A 26,968-nucleotide genomic window follows, 5' to 3' on the forward strand; every position below is an offset into this window, starting at 1 on the left:
TGCCTGTAAAATTTGAGTCCCAACTAATGGAGCAGGTTCACAGCCAAGAGCACGAACTGTCAGAACCCATCCCGGCAGCTCTCCCAAACTACTGGATGTTTAAAGATGGCTGACCATATATCATGGTATTACATTATGTAACCTTTTCAAAAAATAAAGTGATAGTACAGGGAACCTCTTGAAGTTTGGTAGGTATTTAGGTTGATTCTGTGTACTTTTTTAAAGCATGAAATGTATTGCCATACCCAAATTCATCATCATCATCATTATTGTCATTGTCATCATTGTTGTCATGTGTGGAGCCAACACTGACAGAAATCCCTAGGCAAAATATTTTCAGCTATAGTCATGTAAGACTTGAACCATCTCAGGGAAATCTCCTCTTGTTCAGCATACCCTTTTGAAGATCTGGTGTCGTTACAGGAAACAGAGAGAAAATCAAGGGACAGATTATGGTTTCATGTATAGGGACAGTGTTATGAAACTGGAGAAAAAGGTAGACGCTTAAGGTATTCTAAGACAAAGAACACTTACGTTTAAGAACTTTGTAGTCAAGAGTGTTGATGGCTGCAGTGTCCTGTCCTTGTGAGGATGAAGCAAGAGACAGAGACAGAGTCTAGACATCTCTCTGGATTTAAATGGAAAATGTTGAGCACAGAACTGGTGTGTGCAGGCCTCAGTAGTTGTGTCACTACTTGTCTGGCATTTGATTGTGAGTGTTGATAAGGTCACAGTGGTGTCAGCTGATGATCTTTGGAGGTACTGTCTGTGAACAGAAGGGGAATCATTGAGACAGAGTTGCATCTGAGATTGATGTCTGTGTTGATGCAACCCAAGGATCTCTTCCTGGAGGAGCCATTAATCCTGGGGTGGCATCTGTATGATAATGCATCAAATGTGAATCCAAGTAGGTGGTAGCAGGCATAGCAGTGATCCCCAGAAACCATGACAGGAGAGACCTGGTTCCTAAGGAGATGCTGAAACAACAGCTGCCCATTGTATGTGGTGCCAGCAAGACAAAATCAGCAATCAGCAGAAGGAACAGCTGTAAGATGTAAACCCATATCCAGAACAGGGACAGATGGTGAGCCTCCAACATGGAGCATCACAGTGTCCTTTGTGATGACATGAAGTAGCATCCCAGATCAGAGAAGGTGGCTAGATGCCCTTGGATGGCTGTCCATTATCACTTAGTCCAAAACATAACCATACAAGCAAATAAAGGGGATGAAAAGATTGCATTGGTACACAGAAACAAATAAAATGTAAGCCAGAACACTAAGAAAAAACTGTACCCAGAGAATTTACAGAGGGAGAGGGATGTATAAACAGCAATAGGGAATGGGGAGATGAATAGACAGCAATAGGGAATAGCAGGAATGCTGAATTGTCCCAAAGAAGGAAATCACGAGCATAAAAGTAAAGAAAGTCACTGCCAAAACCGAAATGTCTAGCCCTCTTATAGTATCATGTAAAGTAAAGGATAGAAAGAAAAAAAGGAAGCAGAGGTGAATAAAGAAGAAAAAGAAGTAAACAAGGAGTGACTCTCCTAACAAATAGTTCATTCACCTTATCTTGGCAGAGATTTTTTTCCTTTTGCAGTCTATATCTCATAGCTGTGTGACAGAATAAGACAATGCTGCAGCTTTACAGCTTCTCCATAGCACTTGTTTGTGACAAGCACCACAATCTAATGTTAATCTCTTGTTATAGCACACCAATCAAGATGGAGAGACTGCAATTTTACACCAAGTTGAAGTGGACAGGGTATGGTAAACATCTAAAAACTCAGGTAACAGAAGCCAGAAGACACCTTCATGGACAGCTGTGATGAGCAGAATTGCCTGTAGGAATGTGGGGCAGCAGTTGAAATGAAGCACTGTAGGGGGGGGGGGGAGTATAAAAGGCACAAAGCACAAAAGGTCTTGGAGGAGGTGAGGTGTTGCTCCATGAGAATGGCATTATAAGACAAGTGACATGCAAGTTGCATATGAAAGTTGTTGGAAAATGAGTTGTCCAGTTGGGAAGTTCACTCCATTATTGATCTTGAGTACCTGGCTGATGGTGTGAAACAATGTTGGTGTCATCTTCTCTTCTTTTTGACTTGAGCACTTAGGTGTTAAGAGAGCCTAATCAAGGCTTGGTATGGGTATACTGTATAGTTTTTTAAACTCTTGGCCTTGAAAGGCCACAAAATTTGTGTTTTGAGTAGGTTAATGAATATTTTTTTAAGCTGCTTGTCTTGAAAGGCCATTAAATTTGAATAGGGGGGGAGGGGTCTGAGTGGAAGAGGTTGAAGTGTTGGAAAAGAGACTTGGTAAAAGTTATTTTTTTTTTATGCCTTGTTTTCTCTTGCCATCATTTGGTAATATTGGGTAAAAGTTATTTATTTTATTTTTTTGTGCCCTGTTTTCTCTTGCCATCATTTGGTAAAGTTGGGTACTGTTTCCTAATGCACCTCTCATACTTCCTCTGTCAGACCTCATTCTATACTTAGACTAATAATATTCCTTCTGTTACTTTTCTCTCTCTCTAACTTTGTCATTTCTTCCCCTACTGACACTTACTGTCTCTTCCTTTACTTAAATTCATTGTCTCTTGCTTCACAGACTTAATGTCATTCCCTTCCATCACTTTTACTTACTCTTTCTTTATTCCAGCTTACTTTCTTTACCTTAGTGTACAGTCTTCCTTCACTTTGCTTTACACTCCTTCTAACCTCTTTATTTACTTTGTATGGTGGGGGAGAGTTGCTATACTTTTTAATGTGTGAGAGTATGAGAGGGTCTTGCGTTGTGGGAAGGAAGATCGTTACTGAGTAGGGACAGGAACACATGGAGGTCCTCTTGTTGAAGTTACACTTTACAGAATACATCATGGGGCAAGTGACAGTAAATGAATTGATAGCAGAATATACCCACTTATGAGTACCGTATGTTATGTATTAGGAAGGGATGGCAAAATTATACTCACGTGTGGAAATGCTTTTACTAAGTGACTACAGCAGCATTAACCTACTTGGACCCTTTCCAAGTTAGGCCAGAATGATTATATGTGGGTATAATTCTCCCATTTAAACCATTCATAGTGCGGTGATGTAAAGACAAGTAAAGAAATAGGTAGATGAACACAGATAAAACTAAAATAATCTTTTTTTTAGGGGGACGGGTTATTGTTTCCAAATTGTTATCTGATGGATAGAATCTTCCCCTCTGTTCATTTTGCATTTTAATATGGTAATGTAGATGCCATTTCATTTCTTAAATGTTACTTCATTTCTTAACCCATTATGCTGGGGAATGTCTTAGTTTACTTCTGCTGCTGCCAGGTGATTTTATTCAGCTTAGGCAAGGCCTCTTATACTGAAGGGGTTTATGAAGGCCATATGAGGAGCTCCATGGAGTAACTCTGAATGTACCATACACAGTAACTCAAATGAATGGAGGTAACATGGTAAACTTGATAAACCAAGGAATTGGAGATTAGATGACTCCCCCCACCCTTCATGGCACCTTTGAGTTCGTCCGTAGAGCATTGTCAAAGATAAATTTGAGGTGCTCATTGGAGGAACTCTGTAAGGCACTGTGTGTCCAAAATTCCATATTCTGTCCTATGATTCTTAGTTTCAAATTTGGCACATTCGTGATCACTCCATGGAGCTCCACATACCTAACCCATCCAGTTTGATGCATCTGTCCTAAACTCGGTAAATTATCAAGAGATAGAATAAAATAAAGAAGATGTCTCCAGGCTCAGTGAGTTGATATACAGGGTGCTCCATGTGTAACACTGCCAGGTGATTTCTTTGTGTTGTGAGGACTACTCAGAGAGTGTTATCAGTGCTTATCATGCATTTTTTTTACATTTCCTGTCACTGTTTGCATTGTTTTAGCACACTTGGATAATGCATCCAGTGCTCTGCCCATGCCCACACGAACAAACTGAGCTGTCCCCACAGCCCCAAAGATACCAAGAGTGGTACTTATGGATGACCGTGTATAAAATTTTGAACATTTTTGTAGAGCAATAATCGAATGTTATCCCTCTTGAACTTTTATTTAATCCCATTTATATAGTGGTATAGCATATTTGTTTTTTAATTCATGCTTGTCATGTGATGTTCCACTAAGGGACTAATGATACTTTAGATTGCGATGGTCTTTAAACTCTTTGTAATGATGATAGTGATGCTTATTGTGTACGTGTTTAGCGTGTCAGTTATGAATATGGAGGGTGATATATGTGTTGTGGATAAACTTCAGTACAGCTGTCAGTGAAAGTGAGATTTGAGGGTAATGTTGGAAGAGTAAGACTCTTTGTATATGGTGTGGATGAAGAGAGCAGAGCAATATATAACAGAGGGAGAAGGAATTGGTAGAGAAGTGATGGAGTGAGAGTGGTATGTGAGGAAAAAGTATACCCAGGAGGCAGCTCTGTCACTGTCATACCCTATTGTAGGGTGGCCAAGAGGGAGCAAGACTTTACAGATAATGATGATGATGATAATGATGAGCTTTAAGATAAGATACTGCATGATTAAATTAAGAATGAGTTATACAGCACAGCCTGCTTCCAGATGTAACAGGCTGATGATTTAGACTCTGACTTACTGAGCATTCAGTTTGTCTCTCAATAGGTCAGTAGTTATTAAAAGTTCAGAGCATGCTGAGGATCATTATAAAGCACACATCATATAGCTTTGTGCATAACAATCACACTTCATGTAATTTTCTGTACAACATTCATGCCTCAGTAGCTTTTTGCACATTTTATCCACACTACTTAGAACGTTGAATGAAGAGGTAATAACACTACTGCTACAATGCTTTATAATGTAATTACAGTATATATATACTGTATACACACACACACACACACACACACACACACACACACACACATTATTCAGGTTATAGTAAACTACTCTGACGGTGAAGGGTTTCAAATAGTTTTTATCTAAATGCTCCCAGATGATTTTACTTGGCATAGGAAAGCACCCCTTCATTGGAAGATGAATACACACAAATATTGGCGCTCCTAACTACGAGATATATGACGGTTGGTTATAAACTGGCTATTTGGGTGAAGATGATGATAGTTTAAATTCATGGTTGAAATGCACTCAACTGTTTGTAAGAGTATTCTTATGAGTGAGGAATCAGTGTATAATATTCCAGTGAAGAGTTTATGGAAACATATAAGAGAGAGAGAGAGAAAGCGACTATTTATGCTTTGTTGTGTGATAATGAATGGATGTAAAAATTGTGATTACAGTTTTATGCATATGTGGTACATGTGTGTGTGTGTGTGTGTGTGTGTGTGTGTGTGTGTGTGTGTTCAGTTTAGTATCTTTGATTTCTTTTATATAGGTCTGAGCATTCTGTTTGTGTTCAACTCCTTTAGTCTGGGGATGTCACCTAACATTCATATTTATTTTTATTTTTTTTAATTTTATTTTTTTAAGATTTCATGTATCAGTTAATTAAAATCATCTTGTTGTAGCCAGAATGAATATATATCCTATAGCTGAAGTTGTTGAATATAAAGGGTAGGTGTATGTACAGTATGTCAGGAAGTTGATGTGGTTGATTACTTTTGAGTGTATGAAAGTGCGTGTGATGTGTATGAGTACATGTGTATAGGTATGAAGTGGCTTACAATGGGCGGGTCTGCAGTATCATCACAGGTGGTACTGAGTCCGGGGAGTGGACGGTGCTGCCCGCCCCCCGCCCCACCCAGCCTCCTCGCTACCAGGTGAGAATCCATATCCCCACACCCAACTCTACACTCACACTGCCTTGTATCATCCAGTTTTTTGTGTCCTAACCTTCTTGGTTTGTCATCCCTGCTTTGTCCATATCCATCTTTGCCTTCATATGTCCCTTTGCATTACTGTATATAACTTTGCCCTTCATGACTTTACTGTATCTTGCCCTATTCATGTCCTGCTCGTCTCTGCTCTGCCTTATCTTGCCCTTTATTTAGTTGCCTTGCCTTGCCATGCCTTGCTTAGATTTGCATTGCCTTACTTTATATGCCTTACCCTGCCCTGCCTTGCTGCAAAGTGTCTTGCTGCCTTTCCCTGCCCTGCCCTGCTCTCTCCTGCTCAGTTGTACTTTATCTCACTTTGTTCCTACCTAGCCCTGCCCTGCTGCCCTTAGCTAATATCATCTCCTTTGCATCTCTTCTAGGACAGTATTCTCATGGACTGTATTATCATTGGTCAAGGACACTCCCTAGCACCTCTTCCTTATTGATTTATTTTTTGCATACAACACGTTGCTTTTTTCCTCCATTATTTATATCTTTGTAATGTGGGCATAGATTGCTTAAACTTACAAGAGATTTAATGTGCCATATGGAGAAACAAATATTTATGGATTAGTTTCAACTTGACCAAGATCTGTAACCCATTTCAGCTCAGTTGATGGCCAAGTGTAGTCAGATTTGGGGGTTGGTTTGACTAGTAAATAAGAACACTCATTACTACTTCTTAACTAAGGTTTATTGAAGCTTGTTTAACCATGACTTGGTATTTTTGTTGTGGTAGTGGCCCAGTTCTATCAGGTGAAAGCAAACTGGCAATAGTAAGGTAGAGGTGCTAGAAAGCCTCGGAAGTTGATGCGAATATAGTCCTAAAAAACTTTGCCAATTCCACTTACTTGTTGGTTTATTTTTGTATGTTGTATGTTAACCTTGTCAGGAGGACGCCTTTACTTATTGTTATGGGTGACACCTGGCAATGTTATTCAGCCTTAGGGATGGTTAGCCTGAAGGGTTTAAGAACTAACTGTTTTAACTCCTTCACCCTTCCGTTTTTTTTTTTTTTTTTTTTTTTAGGTTTAGAGAGATCCTTATGTATGAGGGGTTATTATCCTCATGTTTCTGTGTGTACTTTTTATCCAGACTATATCTGTACTGTTCTACAAAGTAGAGAAGTGCTGGTAGTATCAGTATTGGTTATGTTCTGAGTATTGGTATTGGTGAAAATATGGCCGATACTCCGATACTTTATATAATATATATACAGTACTTCAATACTAATATATTATATAGTATACTGTTTTAGTAGTAATATACAATATAATAGTAAGTTACATTAATTGTTATTAATTATGTCTAATAATTAATATAATACAGTAGAATGTCAGTTTTAGCTGCACACCAGCTACTTTAATTGTAGTTTTGCTACTTGTAGTGGCCTTTGGTGCTACTTTAGATCAGGTTAATCCAGCAGCCCTGCTCCACAAGTTCTGTTTCTGTTAGTTTGACTGCAGCAGCCCCAGAGTGAAGGTAGTTATATCTTACCATAAAGCTTCTGGTCAAAGAAGTAGAAGTACATCCTCTCCTGTTTGGAAGTACTTTGATAGATAAAAACAACAAGTCTAAAGTAGTCCCCCCAAAATGCAAGAAATTATTTTCTCATGGCGGAAAAGAGGGGAAATATTTTGTTGCAAGAAATCTTAAAAAAAATTTTGGTATCAGCCATTGGTTAGTATCGGAGTATCAGTATTGGCTGAACAGTGGGTATGAGCATCAGTATAGGCCAGCATCTTGATATCAGCACAATGCTGCTCAAATATATTAATTCCCTGCCATAACATGTGATGAAGTTGACATTATGTATGATACTTAGCTTTATACCATAGGTCACTACCAACCCATGTTATGGTTTAAGAAAATCTGAAAGTGTACTGTGGAAAATAAATTGGCAAAAAAAAGATGTGCTGATAAATCCACAGTCCACAGACACATGGATGTATGTGTCGATCTCTCTTTGCATGCATGGCTCCATGTGAAGCTGCCACTGACCAGTGAATGGTGCTGGCTGTGTACGTAATCTGTTTATCTTACAGTTAGTGCTGGAGAGGAACACCTTCACGTGGGCTCCTTTGCCCAGTAATACAAATGTCCCTCAGTGCCCTCCCTATCTCCCAACAAGAAGGAAATGGACTCAGACTGCAGGTGGAGGGGAACTCGGCAGTCCACGTGGTTCACATTTTGATGAACCTGGAGCTACGACACCTACTACTACTGCTACTACTACTAACATTACACCACCACCAGTCTGTGGTTGCATCATATCGAGCCAAGTGTACGCAGCATTGCCAGCTTGTCTTGGTAGCCCCACACACCACTAACAGATTGTGATACTTTTCACGTGGAGCTGACTGTACATGGAGTCTTCAGTGAATGTCAAGGATGTTTGCCAGCTAAAAACTACTTTTATCATCATCATAGTCATCATCATCATCATCATCATCATCATCATCATCATCGTCGTCGTCGTCGTCGTCATCCAGACCTCCTTTCCCACCCTAGGGCAGCGTGAAGAGTAGCAATGTCCAGACAGCCAAAGTTTGCCAAATCCAATGGGCCACGCTTCCATTCACTCATCGTTTAAGCCCCTTGAATCCTGGCTCTATCTGATATACCAAAAAATTTTCACTACATTTTGTAGCTTCACATAAACATATCTGATGGAGTCAATCTAAACACTGCCACATTAAAAAGGGGTGCCAAATCCCTGATCATGCAACTCTTCTCACAACATTCATCCAGCCAGCTTGATCTCTTGTCAGTCCCCTAGCCCCACCGACTTCCATACCTCTTCCTCACACACTCATTCACCATATCTCTCCACCTTCTTCTTTTGCCAACCTTGCCTTTCCCCTTCAGATTCACTCAGATATATCTTTTTCACCAGTCTTTTGTTATCCCATTCTGAGTGTGCCTTGCGCATTACGGAGGTTATTCTCTTGGGCATGGAAGCATACATTCCTTTCTCGTATCCTTTGACTAACACAAGAAAGCCTTGGTTTAATCATGCTTGTTCTCATGCTGTCTGCAACAAGGAGAGGGCCTACAAAAGGTACCGGAGCCAACTCACCCCTGAATCACATCATCTTTATGTTTCTGCCCGGAATCGTGCTAAGTCTGTTCTTCGCTCTGGTAAAAACAATTTCATCCGTACTAAATGCTCTCAACTCTCCAACTCGAATTCTTCCCGCTCCTTCTGGCACCTTGCCAAAAACCTTTCTAACAACTTTACCTCATCATCCTTCCCTCCTCTTTTCTACTCTGATGGTTCTGTAGCTATTTCTTCTACTGATAAAGCAGATCTCTTCGCACAGACTTTCTCCTCCAATTCCACCTTAGACGATTCCGGTGCTGTTCCTCCATCACTTCCCCCCTCTGACTTCCTCATGGCTGACATTAAAATTTCTTCAGCTGATGTATTTTCTGCCATCACTGGCCTCAATACTAACAAGGCATATGGGCCTGATGGAGTCCCTCCAGTTGTTCTCAAGAACTGTGCTTCTGTGCTTACACCCTGCCTAGGCAAACTCTTTCGCCTTTGTCTGTCAACTTGTACCTTTCCTTCTTGCTGGAAGTTTGCTCTCATTCAGCCAGTCCCAAAGAAGGGTGACCACTCCCAACCCTCCAACTATCGTCCAGTTGCTTAACATCCTATATTTCAAAAGTTTTCGAGTCAATTCTCAATAGAGAAATTTTAAGGCATCTTTCCTATCACAACCCTCTTTCCGATCGTCAGTATGGGTTCCTTCAGGGACGCTCCACTGGTCATCCTCCTTTCGGGACTTTGGCAAAAGCTTTGCCATTGCACTTGACATCTCAAAGGCTTTCGATCGAGTCTGGCATAAATCTTTAATTTCCAAACTGCCCTCTTACGGTTTCTGTCCTTCTATCTGTGCCTTCATCGCTAGCTTCCTTTCTGGTCGTTCTATAGCCGCTGTTGTAGACGGCCATCGTTCTTCTCCTAGATCTGTCAACAGTGGTGTTCCTCAGGGCTCTGTCCTATCACCAACTCTCTTCCTTTTATTCATCAATGACCTTCTAAGCTGTACATCTAACCCTATCCACTGATACGCTGATGACTACACCATTCACCTTTCCATTCGGTTCCCGCAACGCCCATCTCAGCAGTTACTTCAACGAACAAGGGATGAGGCTATGGCACACCTAATGTCTGACTTGGCTCGTATCTCTGACTGGGATAAAAATAATCTTGTTGTTTTTAATGCATCTAAGACTCAGTTCTTACACCTATCAACCCGTCAAAATCTTCCACAGGTATACCCACTAATGTTTAATAATATTCAGCTTAATCCTGCATCATCCTTGAACATGCTTGGGGTTTCATTTACTCGGGACTTATCTTGGAAAGATCATATTACATCTCTTGTAAAATCTGCTTCCAAGAGATTGGGTGTGCTAAGCCGACTCCGCTCTTTCTTTACCCCTGCACAATTGTTGACTCTATACAGGGGTTTTATCCGCCCCTGTGTGGAGTATAACTCTCATGTGTGGGGAGGCTCCCCACATACAGCTCTTCTCAATAGGGTGGAGTCAAAGGCTTTTCGTCTCATTAACTCTCCTCCCCTTACTGACTCCCTTCAACCTCTGTCTCTTTGCCGCACTGTTGCATCTTTATATCTTTTCTATTGCTACTTTAATGGTCACTGCTCCTCTGAACTGTCTGCATGCATTTCTCCACCTGTACGACGGGCGCGTAGCACCCGTCTAGCAGCAAACTCTCATTCCTTTTTTGTCCATCTCTCTAATGCAAGAGTTAACCGTTACTCCCAGTCCTTCATTTATGCAACAGGTCAACTCTGGAACTGTCTCCCTCCGTCTGTATTTCCTGCTGCCTATGATCTCCAGTCTTTCAAACGCAGTGTCCAGGCATCTCGAAATGAACGGATCTTGAATTTGGCTCTGTCTTGTATTTTGTTTTTCTCTTGGAGGGAACTGTTATTGCGGGCTCATGGCCTTTGGTTCCTTCTTCCTCGCATTAAAAAAAAAAAAAAAAAAAAAAAAAAAAAAAAAATCATCCTGTCTCAGCACATACTTCAATTCTGGTGTCCACAGACTTCCTCACTCTGCATCTTTCATGAATCACATTATTTTGTATCCTATCCACTCTCTCTACTCCACATACATTCCTCAGCAGTCCCATCTCCACTGCTGTCACTCTTGACTTTTCATTTTCATGCCACACCTTAGTCTCACACCCATATGATAAAGTTGGCGCCAACACTCCTTCATGTAATCCTCGTGCAGCTGCAACACTCAAGCCTCTGTTTCTTTTCAAGTCATTCACAGCACCAGCTACCTTCCTTCCTTATGTTACTCTTTTTTCCACTTCTGCACATTTTCCTCCATTTTCTCTCACTGTACCCAGGTATTTGAACTGTCTCTCCAATTCCAGTCTCTCTCCTTTCGCTGTAAGACCACGCTGGGAGTCGCCTTCTGTCTCGATTACCATCACTTTACTTTTTTCTACATTTACTCTCAAGGCACGATGCTCACAGACATCAGCAAAACTCTGCATTAGTCTACCTAGTTCTTGTCTGGTATTTGCAAGTAATACTGCATCATCAGCATACAACAAATTCGAGATATTCCATCCATCACTATTCATTACTAACACCATCCCTCTGTCCATTATTCGTGTTTTTACTTCTCTCATCATCCCATCCATATATATATATATATATATATATATATATATATATATATATTGAACAACTATGCGGACATCACACAACCTTGTCGCATGCCCACACTGATTGTGAACCATTCACTTAGATGCCCATTTACCCTTACACATGCCTCACTACCATCATAAAAACTCATGACGGCACAGGCACCTAGCAGCTTACCATCTACACCATACATGTGCAGAACCTGCCACAGTCCTTCTCTGTCTGCTTTGTTGTATGCTTTTTCCAGATCCATAAATTCCATAAACACCTTATAGTACTTCTCAGAAGCCTTCTCCAGTATCTGTTTCACTGCAGATATTTGATCCACACATCCTCTGCCACTCCTAAAACCACCCTGTTCATCACTCACAAGGACTTCAGATATCTCCTGTATTGTGTATTTCTTCCATACACCTTCCCTACTACACTCAATAAACTTATGCCACGATACTTTTTGCACTCGATTCGTTCACCTTTATTTTTGTACAGGGGTACAGTCACAGCCCCCTTCCACTCAGCTGGCACAGTTTCACTCATCCATGCCTTTTTACATATCTCCTCCAATCATTTAATTCCACTTTTTCTACTACACTTAATCATCTCTGCATACATCTCATCAGCCCCAGCTGCTTTCCCATTTTTCAGTCACTTCACGGCGTTCTTCACCTGTGCAAGTGTCACATTTCCTGGCACCGCATTCCTTCTCTGCACACCCCCAAAGCTAATCGTGTTTACAGCTGCTCTGCTGTCTCTATTCTTATTCATTAGACTTTCAAATTATTCTTTCCATCTGGTCCTTACTTCGTCCCCATGGGTTAATAATCTACCACTTACATCCCTCACACTTTCACATTTCTTTCCACTGTCACTTTTACATTTTCTGCACCTCTTTCCAGAATAACTTCCAATTTTGAGAGTAGTTTGCATTCATTTTTCTTCCTAGATCATCATTTACCTCCTTTTTCCTCTTCATTAGTCTCCTTACATGCTTCTTGCTCTCAATATATTCAGTTCTTATTTCAATTGAACCCCTGTTCTGTAGCCATTCTAACCACTTCCTCTTTTCCTCCACTGCTCTCTTTGCCTTTTCTTCCCACCATACCATACCCTTCTTTGTTTTTACTCTTGCCACACCACACACCGCTTTAGCATTCCAAACTAAGTAATCCCTATATACATTCCACAGGTTGTCCATATCCATTTCATTCCAATTCATTGATTCCAACTCTTCCCCTACTTTGGTCCTGTATTCATTTGCCAATTCTTTGATCCTCAGCTTCTTGACTTTCAGTCTTTCTTCCAGACTGTTCCTCTTTCTCCCTGTTCACCTCACTCCTCTTAGCATGGTCTTGCATGCCACAGTCATATGATCTGACAGACCTTCACATCATCCTCTCACGGCCCTCATATCAGCAACCATTCCCAGCATCGACATCTCTTTGAGCACGTAATCAATTAGGCTCCTTTCAACACGATCCCCGGTCCCTCTATACCATGTATATTTATGTGCATCTTTGTGTTTGAAATACGAGGTGCAGATGCACAACCTCCTTTCCTGACACATATCCTTCAGTTGCTTCCCATTATCATTTTCTCCTGGTTCTCCATTACAGCCATTGCCTACTCTTCCATTCATAGTGCCCATTATGATCGTGTTATAGCTCCTTGGCATTTCTCCCACTGCTTCATCCAGCTCATTCCAAAATCAGTCTTTCTCTGTCTCACTCTTGTCATCAGACGGTGGATGCGCTGCAATCACTCCCACTTTAACCTTCTCAAACTTGAAGTTGACATACTGTACATACATCTCGAGCTGACACATTTGTAATCTCTCATTTCACTCTGCCACACCTCATTCATCAACAACTCTTTCTAGCATCTTCCTCACCCATTCATGCCCAATCTTACATATTTTTAACCCTCCCACTCCTCCCCTTCACACCCTTTCATCTTTGTTTCACACAGTGTCATCATGGCATATCTCGCACTCTTGAACACATTCACCTCTTCCACCCTCTTGCATTCTTCATTCACACCTCTCACATTCCACATGGCCATGCGAATCTGCCCATTTGATTGGGGCCCTGGGCAGATATTGGGCCCTCTGAGGCTCCCTGATATGTCTGCCATGATTAAATGATTTTAGATTGGGGAATCTGGGTGACCCACTCGGCTAAAAACCCTGGTTATATGGTTACCACCTGGGTTAGTAAATGGTTTCCTGGGTACAGCCACGTGACACAAAGGGTCTCCACATACTCACACCAGCCGTTTCAGCTCTCAGATTGACTCAGTTATAAATGTCATCTGTTGAGGCACAGTAGATATAATAATAGTTTTGGAATTATTAGTAAAAAAAACTCAGTAGTTCAACTTATACAATCAACTTTATTGTGAATTAAAAGCAACTTTCAGTTAAAACCAGCTGTTAATTCATCAGTTTGATCTTTACATGAAGGGTAGCTGTATTTATGTTCTTGATATCCCCCATGTTATTGTCATAGTGACTCAGGAGACATTTCAGCTCCACTGTGCTATTGTGATTGACATACTTGGGTTAGTGCATGAGACTCTACTGTTTTGATATTGACTTGGTATTATCCTTTCTTATATCTGACATAACACATTGCTGCGATTGTTACAGTACGTTATTTTTGTGGCTCAGGAAACATCATTCTTCGCTGTTGTGATGGTGATTTATATTTTGGTGTTTTTACAAAGCTTTTATCTGTGCTATGATAGCCTTGGTGTGTTAATTCCTTTCTTATTGTTTCCTGCTATTATTGCTGCTTATGACATAGTACTTTATTATATCCTTAGGAGGCTTTTCTCTGGTATACAGGTGTTGATGTTTATTTGGGGGGTTTAGGAGGCTTCTTTCTCCATGCCAAGCTGATTTTTTCCCTCGACTTGATGTACTCCCTTAACCCTTTCACTACTATTAGTATGCTTGGGTAATTGATTTGAACCAGCATCAGAAGGTATTATAAAGCTGAGAGAAATTTCAAGGAACAAGGGGAGGCAATTGTGGTAATCTAGATAATGCAGTGGACTTTAATTCTCACCACTGGCTCAAACATCTGAGTTACAGACATGAGCACTGCAGGTTAGTGCCTCATGATGTCTGCCCTCTGTGTTGTTGTGAATGTGATATATCTGAGTGAGTTTGAAGGTGAGGGGAGGCATGGTAGACCAGCAAAGTGGATTGATAATATAAATGACTTTGTGCAAAGGCAGGGTTTGGAGAGTGATGAGTCTAGGTAACTGACTATGGGTCAAGCTGGCTGGATAAATTTTGTGCCGAGAAGCGTGACAGGAGTTTGGCATCCCTGTTCTTTCCTGGTGCAGTGATAGTCATCACATTGGCTCTAGCTGATAGGTGGTATGAAGTGCCTAAATATAGATATTTTGGCTCATGAGTTGGAGTCAGGACTCCATGGGCTTGAGTGGGAAGTTAATACAAGTGTGTTCCATTTAGTTGGTCAGGCTTGGTAGTTTCTCTCTCTCTTTCCCCCTCCAAGGGAGGGAAACGAAGTGTGGATGATGTTGCTGTAGCAGTGGCCACAGTGGAAGGGTTAAATTTTCATGCGTACTAATAAAGCTGGTATGCTAATATCCTTCATTGTATTGTAACAGTTGTAACGTTTCCTTGATTTACAATGTAAAATTAGGTGTATTTCAGTGTATATATATATATACACATATGTGGTAGGTGGGGGCGCTCACCATCCAGTCACTCGGTGTAGTGCTGCTCTCGGGTATCTGCCCTTTCCTCTTTCCTCTTCTCCATCCTTCTTTCCTTCCATCCTCTTCTGTATTTCTTTCCTTCATTCTTTCCTCGTTCATCTGCCTGCGGGTGACTGTAGACTTCCTCTTCTGTCTCTCTCTCCTTCATTCTTTCCTCTTCCTTCTGCCTGTGGGTGACTCTACCCTGAGTGACAAGCCAAATGGTTTCCTGTACACCAGGAAACCATTTACTATGCTGGGTGAAAACCATATAACCAAATTTTGGTGCCTGGTGGTTTAGTGGGTAATTTCGGAGCTCCAATCGGATTGAGCCAGTGAAGGTTTATATCCAAGGGATGGTTGGGGTTTATTGCTCATGTAATGCCACTCAGGGATGAGTGAGGCTGGTCACTGTCATCTTAAATGTCCGGACCAATTTGCCTAGCCCCGGCCTCCTACACTCCTCATGGGGCAACGTAGGGTTGGATGATGAATGAATGAATATATACTGTATATATATATATATATATATATATATATATGTGTGTGTAAAGCGAATTTGAAGGAGGGAGGAGGTGAGGTAGGCCAAGAAGGTGGAGGGATATGTTGGATGAGTGTGTGAAGAAGAGAGGTGTAGAAGTTGGTGAGGCTAAGGAACTGACAAGAGACCAAGCTGAGTGGATGAATTTTGTGCAGAGAAGCTGAACCAGGTATTTGATACCCTATTTTAACGTGACAGCATCCGGATTGGTTCTGTCAGATAGGTTTATGTGAAGCTACAGAACGTGATGAAATTTTATTGGCCTATCTGATGGAGCCAGGATTCTGTGGACTTGAATGATGAGTGAATGGAAGTGTGGCTCATTGAATTGGGCAGACTTAGGCTGTCTGGATGTTGCTACTCTTCATCCAGCCCTAAGGTGAGAAAGGAGGTCCAGATGATGATGATGATCTAACTTGGCCCAGATTTTCATCTTTTTGCAGCCTGTTTCGTATAGCTTAGTGACAAAAAATAATATAGTCCTCTGTCCTATAATGCAGCTAATATAGATTGACAACATGGTGCGCTATACTTTTCCTCATTATACGTTCAATATGTTTCCATTATAAAGGCCACCCTAGACCCTGCATTTTCCAGAGTTGCCCTTTTCATCCCAAATCCCACCCAAACCTTCCAAAAAACACCGTTCTGATATTCACTGTGGCACTCATACACAGGAAGTTATTAAAAACACAGAAGAAAGGTTCCTAGACATTAAAAAAACTATAGGTCACCAACCCGACTTGGTCTGCTGGCCACAGTCGCTGTCCCTGTCACCCCCAGACACCATTCTCTGTAGTCACTGTCGAGATGTGGTTGGTTGGTCATCGTCGTCGTTGGAGTCCATCCATCATCCAATCAAACCCTTCGAAGTCCATGGAGGAAACAATGGTCATAACCTCTTCATCAGGTTCAGCACTGACATCATCACACGCCATATTTGACTTTTGGCGGGCCGTCTGAGCTCCGACGCCTGACAACTCGCTGTGGTATGTCTGTTTGTGACCACGGTGTGTATTTTTTTAGTCACTGTAGGTGACCGCGTAAGTACAAATCCGTGTTATACGATACCGCGTTGGACGAGTGTTGAACGTACTTTTGCTTTGCATCCTTTCCATGGTGCTTGTTGATGATTAGGATTATATTCATGTGATAATCCTCTTCTGTCTTTCTTTCCTTCATTCTTTCCTCTTCCTTCTGCCTGTGGGTGACTGTTCACTCTCTCTTCTGTTTTTCTTTCCTTCATTCTTTCTCCTTCCTTCTGCCTGTGAGTTACTGTACACTGAGTGACAAGCCAAATGGTTTCCTGTACACCAGGAAACCAGTTACTATGCTGAGTGATAATCACATAACCAGATTATGGCACTTGGTGGTTTAGTGGGTAATTAAGGCGTTCCTACTGGATTGAGCCTGTGTAGGTTTGATTTCCAAGGGTTGGTTGGGGTTATTGCTCACGTAATACCATTCAGGGATGAGTGAGGCTGGTCACTCCAATCTTTACCGTCAGGACCAACTTACCTAGCCCCAGGCTTCTATGCTCCTCATGGGGCAACATAGGATTTGATGATGGATGGATAATCTGTTGCAACAATTCTGCATTCAGAATGGAGAGAAGGCAATTTTATGCTGGGTTAAAGTAAAAAGCGTATTGTTTGTGTGTCTGTGTAGTTTGTCTGTGTGTTTAATTGTGATGTTTGTATCTTGTTCCCCACATACTTTAGGATGAAGCAGTAGGATAGGTACAAGACTTTAGTTGGTTAATTTTCATCTGGCAGGACTTTTTCACTTACACACTTGATACTAGGTCACAATTGCTTGAAGATTATGGAGCTTTGGATATAAAGGAGGAATGAGTCTCCCTGGTTACTTGGCAGATCAAACCTTCAATTTTTTAATTATACTTGGCTTTTAACCAAGTGAAAAGAGGTTAAGGATCTTCATCATGTCAGAGTAAATGTGTTTTAGGGTTTTAACTGTATGATGTGCATGGTTTGAGTTTTCTAGTGTCAATTGACTAAATGAAGATAATTGTTTCTCTGACTAAAACTTAATATGGTATTTAATTGTTCAGTGCATGACGGCTCCCAGGGTAGTGTTACAATAATCATTATCTTATCCATAAACCATTGTGAAGTGGAATGCTGCCTCTCAAAGGGGTGGTTGGAATTTATTGCTCACATAATGCCACTCAGGGATGGGTGAGACTGGTCACTCTCATCTTAAATGTCAGGACCAACTTGCCTAGCCCCAGGCTCTTGCACTCCTAATGGGGCAACATAGATTTAGGTGATGGATGGATGGATGAAATGCAACATCCTGATTTTTTACAACAGTGGAATGCAACATAACCAGTTTATAAGGGATGTGAAATGCTGCCTACCAATTTTTAACTGAAGCAGAATGCCTCCCCCCTCCTGCCACTCGCTTAATTCCGCATGATGTAAGAAAAAGGCTGTTTTATGGTAGCTTCAATTCCCACAGAAAAAGTGCTTTGCCTGAAGGCCGCCGAAGCTGCTTGATGTCAATAGGTCAGAAATGAGTCATAACATGGGAACCTGTGGCTTGATTGGACTCAAAATTGTTTTATGCTTCAAGTTAGAGCATTTTAGCAGTACTGTACCTTGCTGTGACAGAAATTGTGCCATGCAATTTTTGCTGTTATGGTAACAAATGGACAAACCAACAAACATACAGAAAACAGATCATAATATAGATTTATTTATTTATTTTTACTAATTTCTGAAGCACCTGGCAGAGATTCAGCATGTTTGACCTTTGTACAATATTGCTTGCTGCATGTAATAGGAAAAGTGTATGGTAGGATACTTATTGACGGGGTTAGGGAAATAACAGAGGAATTAGTTGGAGAAGAACAAGGAGGTTTTAGGAAGGGAAGAGGTTGTGTAGATCAGATATTCATCCGTAGATCTTTCGTGGAAAAGTTTTTAGAGAAGGGAAAGAAGTTGTATGTGGCCTTCATGGATATGGAGAAAGCATATGACAAGGTGGATAAACAAGGATTGTGGAAAGTATTAAGAATATATGGAGTAGATGGGAAGTTGTTGAATGCCATGAAGAGTATGTATGAGGATGCTAAGGCTGCAGTGCGTGTGGATAGTGAACTGAGTGAATTTTTCTGTTTGAAGGTTGGATTGAAACAGGGATGTGTCATGTCTCCATGGTTGTTCAATCTGTACATGGATGGGGTAATAAAAGAGATACAAAGTTGGGCAGTGGATGTTGGAGTGGCCCTGGTGAGAGAGGATAGTGTTTGGAAACTCCCTGTACTGTTGTTTGCAGATGATACTGTGTTGTTAAGTGAAGACAAAGGGGAGCTGCAAGGCTTGGTGGATGAGTTTGGGAGAGTGTGTAAGGAACGGAATCTCAAGGTGAATGTAGGAACGAGTAAAGTTATGGTCGTCGAGAGAAGTGAAGTCAGTGAATGTACAGTGAGGTCGGATGAGGAGAAAGTGGAAAATGTGAGTACGTTTAAGTACGTGGGTAATGTGATGAGTAAGGATGGAAGTTTGGAGGGTGAAGTGCTTGAAAGGGTACAACAAGGAAGAAAGGTTGCTGGTTCCTAGAAAGCAGTGATAAGAAACAGGGAAGTGAGCATGGAAGTGAAAAAGTTACTACATGACAGTATTGTGATACCAACACTCACGTATGGAAGTGAAGCTTGGACCATGTTGGAGGGACAGAAGTCAAGAGTGAGGGCAGTGGAAATGAGTTATTTGAGAAGAGCATGTGGAGTCACGAGGAGAGACAGACTGACGAATGAGGAAGTGAAGGAGCGTTGTGATGTGGATGTGATAGGAAGCATTAGGAGAAACACATTGAGATGGTTTAGCCATGCGGAGAGGATGGAGAGTGAGAGACTGATGAGGAGAGTGTATGTGAGTGAGGTGGAGGGGGGAAGAGGGAGGGGGAGGTCAAGGATGAGATGGAGGGATGGAGTGGAGAGGTATATGAGAGAGGGGGGTTTGAGCTGGGAACAGGGCAGTGAAATGGCGGGGGACAGGGCAACGTGGAGGCGATTTGAATGTGGCCACCCACAATGGGATTAAGGCGTCTGGCAATAGATATATAGATAGATGATTTTCTGTGGGATGCAGACTTGACCCAACATCGACTGACGCTCCACAAGTGTCTCAGAGGCTTGCATTCTACTTCTTGGTAAAAGATATAAGTATATGGCCCTCATTCCCAAAAGCTGTTTTGATTTACTAACCCCCTCCCCCTTTTCTGCCATGCATTATATTATCATGGCCTTAATCATGTACTAGATTTCCAGTCCTTTATTATTTGTTTTTTCTCGCAACCCTGTGATTTTGATAGTGTCAAATTTTTCCTTATTACTCACATATAATTCTTTTCAGCTTTGGAGACCCTTTTGTTAGTGCAAAAGAGTTATCAGCAGTCTCAGTTTATCCTTACAAACCCAGAATGGCATTGATATTTATTCATTCTAGTACAAGGCTCTTATGTAGGGCCCATGTATTGCAGAGAACAGTGTTATGTTGATAAGGGTGTATTATTTTATTGTACTTGAGGGAAGGACACAAGTCAAGAGTGAGAGTCGTGGAAATGAGTTATTTAAGAGGAGCCTGTGGAGTCACATGGAGAGACAGGCTGACGAATGAGGATATAAAGGAGCGTTGTGGTGTGGATGTGGATGTGATAGGAAGCATTATGAGGAACACACTGAGGTGGTTTGGCCATGTGGAGAGAATGGAGGGTGAAAGACTGACGAAGAGAGTGTATATGAGTGAGGTGGAGGGGGGAAGAGGGAGGGGGAGGCTGAGGATGAGATGGAGGGATGGGGTGGAGAGGTATATGAGAGAGGGGGGTGTGAGTTGGGAGCAGGGCAGTGAAATGGCGGGGGACAGGGCGACTTGGAGGCGATTTGTTTGTGGGCACCCCAAACGGGATTGAGGCGTCTGGCAATAGATAGATAGACTTGAGGAAGATTGAATAGCAAGAGTTATTACAGTCACCTCTTGTTCATTGTGGATGTTAGGAAACAGATACACCTATGAAGAGTGAATCATCATCATCCGGACCTCCATTCCCATCGTAGGACAGGGTGAGGAGTAGGAGCATCCATACAGCCCAAGTTTGCCCAGTACAATGGGCCATGCTTCCATTCATTCAGCATTCAAACCCCCAGAATCCTGGCTTTGTCTGATACGACTAAAACATTCACCACATTCTGTAGCTTCACAGAAACGTGTCCAATAAGAGTCAGTCTGGACTCTAACACTTTAAAAAGGGTGCCAAATCCCTAATCATGCATCTCTTCTCACAACACTTATCCAGCCTGCTCGATCTCTTGTCAGTCCCCTAGCCTCACCAACTTCCATACCTCCCTTCCTCACACATCCACCATATCCCTCCACCTTTTCCTTGGCTTATCTCACTTTCTCCCTCCTTTAGATTCGCTCAGATATACCTTTTTCACCCCTCTGTTGTCATCCATTCTCTCCATTTGACCATACCATCTCAGCACACTCTTTGATTCTGGTGTCCACAGACTTTCTCGCTCCACATCTTTCATGAATCACATTATTTCGTATCCTATCCACTCTCTGTACTCCACATACATTCCTCAGCAGTCTCATCTCCACTGCTCTCACTCATGACTTTATTTTCATCCCACACCGTAGTCTCACATCCACATGTTAAAGTTGACACTAACACTCCATGTAAGCCTCGTGCAGCTGCAGCCTGTTTCTTATCAAGGCCTTTGTAGCACCAGCTACTTTCCTTCTTTGTGTCACTCGACTTTCCACTTCTTTTGCACATTTTCCTCTCATTTCTATTGCTGTACCCAGATATTTGAACTCTCACCAATTCCAGTCTCTCAGGTATTTGAACTCTTACCAGTTCCAGTCTCTCTCCATTCACTGTAACATCACACTAGGAGTCACCTTCTCTCTCATTAACAGTGAAAATCTTTGTATAATGAAAGCTCATCTTAAAGGACCTCCACATCTATAATTTAACTACTTAATGACTTGAAACCATTTGCAGTGCCCTAAATATCACCTTACTTTAGATTGTACTTGGCCAATATTTATTATTTGATGATCTATCTATGTCTATTGCCAGACGCCTCAATCCCATTTGGGGTGGCCACAAACAAATCGCCTCCACGTCGCCCTGTCCCCTGCCATTTCACTGCCCTGCTCCCAACTCACACCCCCCTCTCTCATATACCTCTCCACCCCATCCCTCCATCTCATCCTCGGCCTCCCCCTCCCTCTTCCCCCCTCCACCTCACTCACATACAGTTTCTTCGTTAGTCTTCCACCCTCCATCCTCTCCACATGGCCAAACCACCTCAGTGTGTTCCTCATAACGCTTCCTATCACATTCACATCAACACCACAACGCTTCTTTATATCCTCATTCGTCAGCCTCTCTCTCCATGTGACTCCACAGGCTCCTCTTAAATAACTCATTTCCACTGCTTTCACTCTTGACTTGTGTCCTTCCAACAACGTCCAAGCTTCACTTCCATACGTTAGAGTTGGTATCACAATACTGTCATGTAGTAACTTTTTCATTTCCATGCTCACTTCCCTGTTTCTTATCACTGCTTTCAAAGAACCAGCAACCTTTCTTCCCTGCTGTACCCTTTCAAGCACTTCACCCTCCAAACCTCCATCCTTACTCATCACACTACCCAAGTACTTAAACATACATTTTCCAATTCCTCACCGTCCAACCTCGCTGTACATTCACTGACTTCATCTCTCTCAAAGACCATCACTTTACTCTTCCCAACATTCACCTTTAGATTCCGTTTCTTACACACACTCCCAAACTCATCCACCAAGCCTTGCAGCTCCCCTTCATCTTCACTCAACAACACAGTATCATCTGCAAAGAACAGTACAGGGAGTTTCCAAACACTTTCCTCTCTCACCAGGGTCACTCCAACATCCACTACCCTACCTTGTACCTTTTTTATTACCCCATCCATGTACAGATTGAACAACCATGGAGACATGACACATCCCTGTTTCAACCCAACCTTCAAAGAGAAAAATTCACTTAGTTCACCATCCACACGCACTGCAGTCTTCGCACCATCATACATACTCTTCACAGCATTCAACAACTTTCCATCTACTCCATATATTCTTAATTATTTCCACAATCCTTGTCTATCCACCCTGTCATATGCTTTCTCCAAATCCATGAAAGCTGCATACAACTTCTTTCCCTTCTCTAGAAACTTTTCCACTAAAGATCTAAGAATGAATATCTGATCTACACAACCTCTTCCCTTCCTAAAACCTCCCTGTTCATCTCCAACTAATTTCTCTGTTCTTTCTCTAACTCTGTCAATAAGTATCCTACCATACACTTTTCCTATTATACTAAGAAGACAAATGCCCCTATGATTACCACACACTTTTTTTTTTTTCCCCTTTTCCATTGTACAAGGGAATAATTAGACCTGACTTCCAGTCCTCCGGGACTCTACCTTCCTGCCAGGCCAATCTGCACATCTTCCACATCCATTCTACTACTATCTCTCCTCCATGCTTCAGCATTTCACCACACACTCCATCAATTCCTGGGGCTTTCCCCAATTTAACTTTCTTCATTGCATCCACAACTTCTGTCCTACTGATTTCTTCCTGTCTTTTCACCTCCCTCCTTCTCCCAGCCATTCCCCAGCTGCTTATACTTGCATTACTTCCATCCTCTATGTTCAACAACAATTTTTCTTAAAACATCCGTAACTACACCTTAGGACTAACGGGTTTGCATTTGAAGGTTTACCTATATGCAGATAACTGGAACTGTCAAAGTTGAAACTGCAGCAAAGCAAGTGATGACTGCCTTGTGTTTTAAAGTAGTATAGTGGGTTAGTCTGTGTCGACTGCCTTGTGTTTTAGAGCAGTATGGTAGGTTAGTCTTTGTCGTCGATCAGTAGGTCAAATATTGTCCCACCAAAGGGGCATTGGTTTTTGTTAGGTAGGGCATTTGGTCACAGTGCTACATGCTTAAACAAAATTCTAACAGGAGCAGTGCTTTGGTCCTTTATATACAGGAATTCATGACTTTAAAAAAAAAAAAAAAAAAAAAATCATACTGTATCAGTTGTTTCATCATACATGATATGAAAGTATTCCATGTCTAACAGACTTATTCCTCCTTTTACCAATTCCTTCTACTGTTTTTTTTTTCTGCTTCACTTAGGTCTGTATTCTAGTGAACCTAGAAACTTTTCTAGAACATCTTCCTTAGTAATTTGTTTTTCACATGATATTCTCTTGTAATTCTTTAAAATGTATTAATATTGACATATTATGTATAAATAACCTTCCAGAGAATGTCAGTGATTCATATGCAGAAAAAAGGTGTAAGGAAGAGGTAGTAGAAAGCATACTAATTTGACAAGAATATGGGTCCCAATCAGTCAACAAAGATACCATCTGTGATGAATCATTCCTGGACTTGAGATGTACAACATCGCATGTACAGTTTTATTGAATGTTTGCCACATTGTTTACACTTGAACAAAAGTTTTTTAAATATTCCACCATCTCTGCTTCTCATCACTTTCCTCTGGTATCTCCCATGGAGTAAATAGGCATTGTTGAAAGTGACAAATGTCTGTGTTTGTAACAGGTATGAATAGAGTGGAGCTTATGAATGTTAGTGTACATTGTATTTGAGTAACATTATCACCTGTTTGGTAGAAGGTGTTCTGTGGCCTGTGTATTGATCACTGTTTGTTAAGTACTTAATGCTGTATCATATGCCATATATATATATATATATATATATATATATATATATATATATATATATACATACAGTATATATGCTCTTCTGTCTTTCTTTCCTTCATTCTTTCCTTATCCTTCTGCGTACGGGTGACTTTACACTCCCTCTTCTGTTTTTCTTTCCTTCATTCTTTCCTCTTCCTTCAGCCTGTGGGTGACTCTACACTGAGTGACAAGCCAAGTTGTTTCCTGTACACCAGGAAACCATTTTCTATAAATTTTGGCGCCTGGTGGTTTAATGGGAAATTATTGCGCTCCAGTCGGATTGAGCCGGTGAATGTTTATATCAAAGGGGTGGTTGGGGTTGATTGCTTATGTAATACCACTCAGGGATGAGTGAGGCTGGTCACTTTCATCTTAAATGTCGGGACCAACTGCCTAGCCCCGGGCTCCTACGCTCCTCATGGGGCAATGTAGGATTGGATGATGGATGGATATATATACTGTATATATATATATATATATATATATATACACACACACACACACACACACACACACACACACACACACACACACACACAATAATCCCTCTACTTTCCGGACATCCCAACTTACCGGACATTGTGGGCCTGGACCATCGGGGGGGGGGGGGGGGGGATCCCACCCGTAATTTGAAATTGCCGTGCGGCGCCAAACAGCTGCTTACACCATGGCCCCTTCACCCCTTCCTTCCTCCCCCCTCCCCCCTTCCGTGTCAGGGTTGCCATTTGTTATTTTTCATTACCAAATGTGAGCCAATTTAGTAATGAAAAATTCGTTTGGTAATGAATCAGAATAATGCATTACCAAACGGATTTTTCACATGTATGAGGACACACAGGATGGAGATGGTGGATTGTTAGCTCTCTCTGTTTAATCTGCTACCCTACATAGCGTGAAAATAATCAACATGCTGTTAATTATAAGGAGAGTGATTACATGTATTTCCACTTGTATATATTACGAATTTGGTAATGAAAAGTTAAATTTGGTAATGAAAGTTGAGGAGATTGGTAATGTGGCCGTTGTGATCTGGCAACTCTGTTTCTCTGACATCAACACTTACTCCCTAACCTCGATTGTGAATAGATGCTTATCACACTGGAAGCCACACGTGCTCGTTTTTTGTCAATAAACAGTGAATATACTGCAATACCTCCCCTCTAGACCACATGGGAATTTACAGTGTTGTGCAGTGTTAAGAAATTTGAACTTAGAGTGCAAAGGATCAACTGCGGAGTGCAAATTGGCAGTTTATCTGGCAGTTAGAACTGCAGTGGTGCAGTTAAGAACAATGTGCAGTGTTAAACAATTATAACTCACAGTGCAAAGAATTAAGTACAGCACAACACTGGATTACTGTACGTGCTTCAAGAGCATTTTCACCACTGCCAAAACCTTAGAAAGGCAGCCACAAACGTGATGTAAGTACCCTGGCTGAGGTACAGTCACTTCTAATTCCTCATTCTTTGGTTCCTTTTCATTTATTTCATGCTTTATGTTCATTATTGGTGTCAATAGGGTCTTAAATAGGTTTAAATAGGTGCTATGCATGTCCGGTAGGGAGTTATTTAGGTGACTTTCGAAGTTAGGCTGGATTAGGGTCTATAAGTACCAGTCCAGGAGGCTGGTGTCCACTATCCGGACAGGACCACTTTCCGGACGTGCCTTTGGTTCTATTATTTCGGATAGTGGAGGTATTACTGTGTATATATATATATATATATATATATGTATATATATATATATATATATATATATATATATATATATATATACACAGTACCCTCGAGTCCAGCACGGTAATATTGTCATGCATGGGTCACGTGTTGGACCAAAAACGTGTTGGACTAACAATAGAGCTTATGGGGAAAAATGAATTATGTCAGCAACCCTCGGAAAAGTCACCCTAAATACCTACCATATACCTATACATATATTGGTATGATTGTAATTATAATAAATGGTACTGTGCTATGAATGATAACTAACCTTTTACGATAGTGTTGGTGGGCTTGCTGGGAATGGAAGGTGGTATCCAAGGCTGTAGTTAGTCCTACTGGTTCCCCGGAGGATGGCTGCTGGCGTCACTAGCGGGTAATGGCTATTGCTTCTCCTCAACCTCCCTCATAAATCCTTCGAAATCAAACCTCCCTCATAAATCCTTCAAAATCACACTCAGAATCACTATCTTCGTCCACAGCCATGGAAGGTCCTGCTTCTGCCTGTCCTAGCCCTCGGCAAAGTGCATGCTTCTCACACTGTTGCCACAGCCCCGTCTCGTGACTGTGGAAAGTGATCGCTGTCACTGACTCGGTAGAGAATAAGGAGAAGCAACTTTGTTTATAAACTGGTACGCACGCCGATGAGAAGGGTTTCAAAACGATTGATATTTATTCTAA

The 26,968-nt window shown here is 41.5% G+C and overlaps 1 protein-coding gene across 9 annotated transcripts in view; it reads left to right on the forward strand.

Moving 5' to 3' along the window:
• LOC145416998 (sex-lethal homolog) overlaps positions 1-26,968 on the forward strand; it is a 124,105-nt gene that overhangs the window by 76,500 nt on the left and 20,637 nt on the right. For 3 of the 9 annotated variants that reach the window (XR_013900378.1, XR_013900377.1, XR_013900379.1), the window contains exon 7: positions 5,676-5,754. The exons of 4 other annotated variants lie outside the window; for them this stretch is intronic. Coding sequence is in view for 2 of the 5 variants with exons in the window: in XM_080285847.1 (XP_080141973.1) it covers positions 1,714-1,776 (63 nt within the window). In the remaining 3 variants the exon portion in view is untranslated. Of the gene's footprint in view, positions 1-1,713; positions 4,039-5,675; positions 5,755-26,968 lie in introns of those variants that run through there. 2 more of the 9 variants (XM_080285847.1, XM_080285848.1) reach the window with 1 other exon arrangement.

Source organism: Coenobita brevimanus, chromosome 108, assembly GCF_032717465.1.
Source record: "Coenobita brevimanus isolate Jiangsu-jjx chromosome 108, ASM3271746v2, whole genome shotgun sequence".
Classification (NCBI taxonomy): domain Eukaryota; kingdom Metazoa; phylum Arthropoda; class Malacostraca; order Decapoda; family Coenobitidae; genus Coenobita; species Coenobita brevimanus.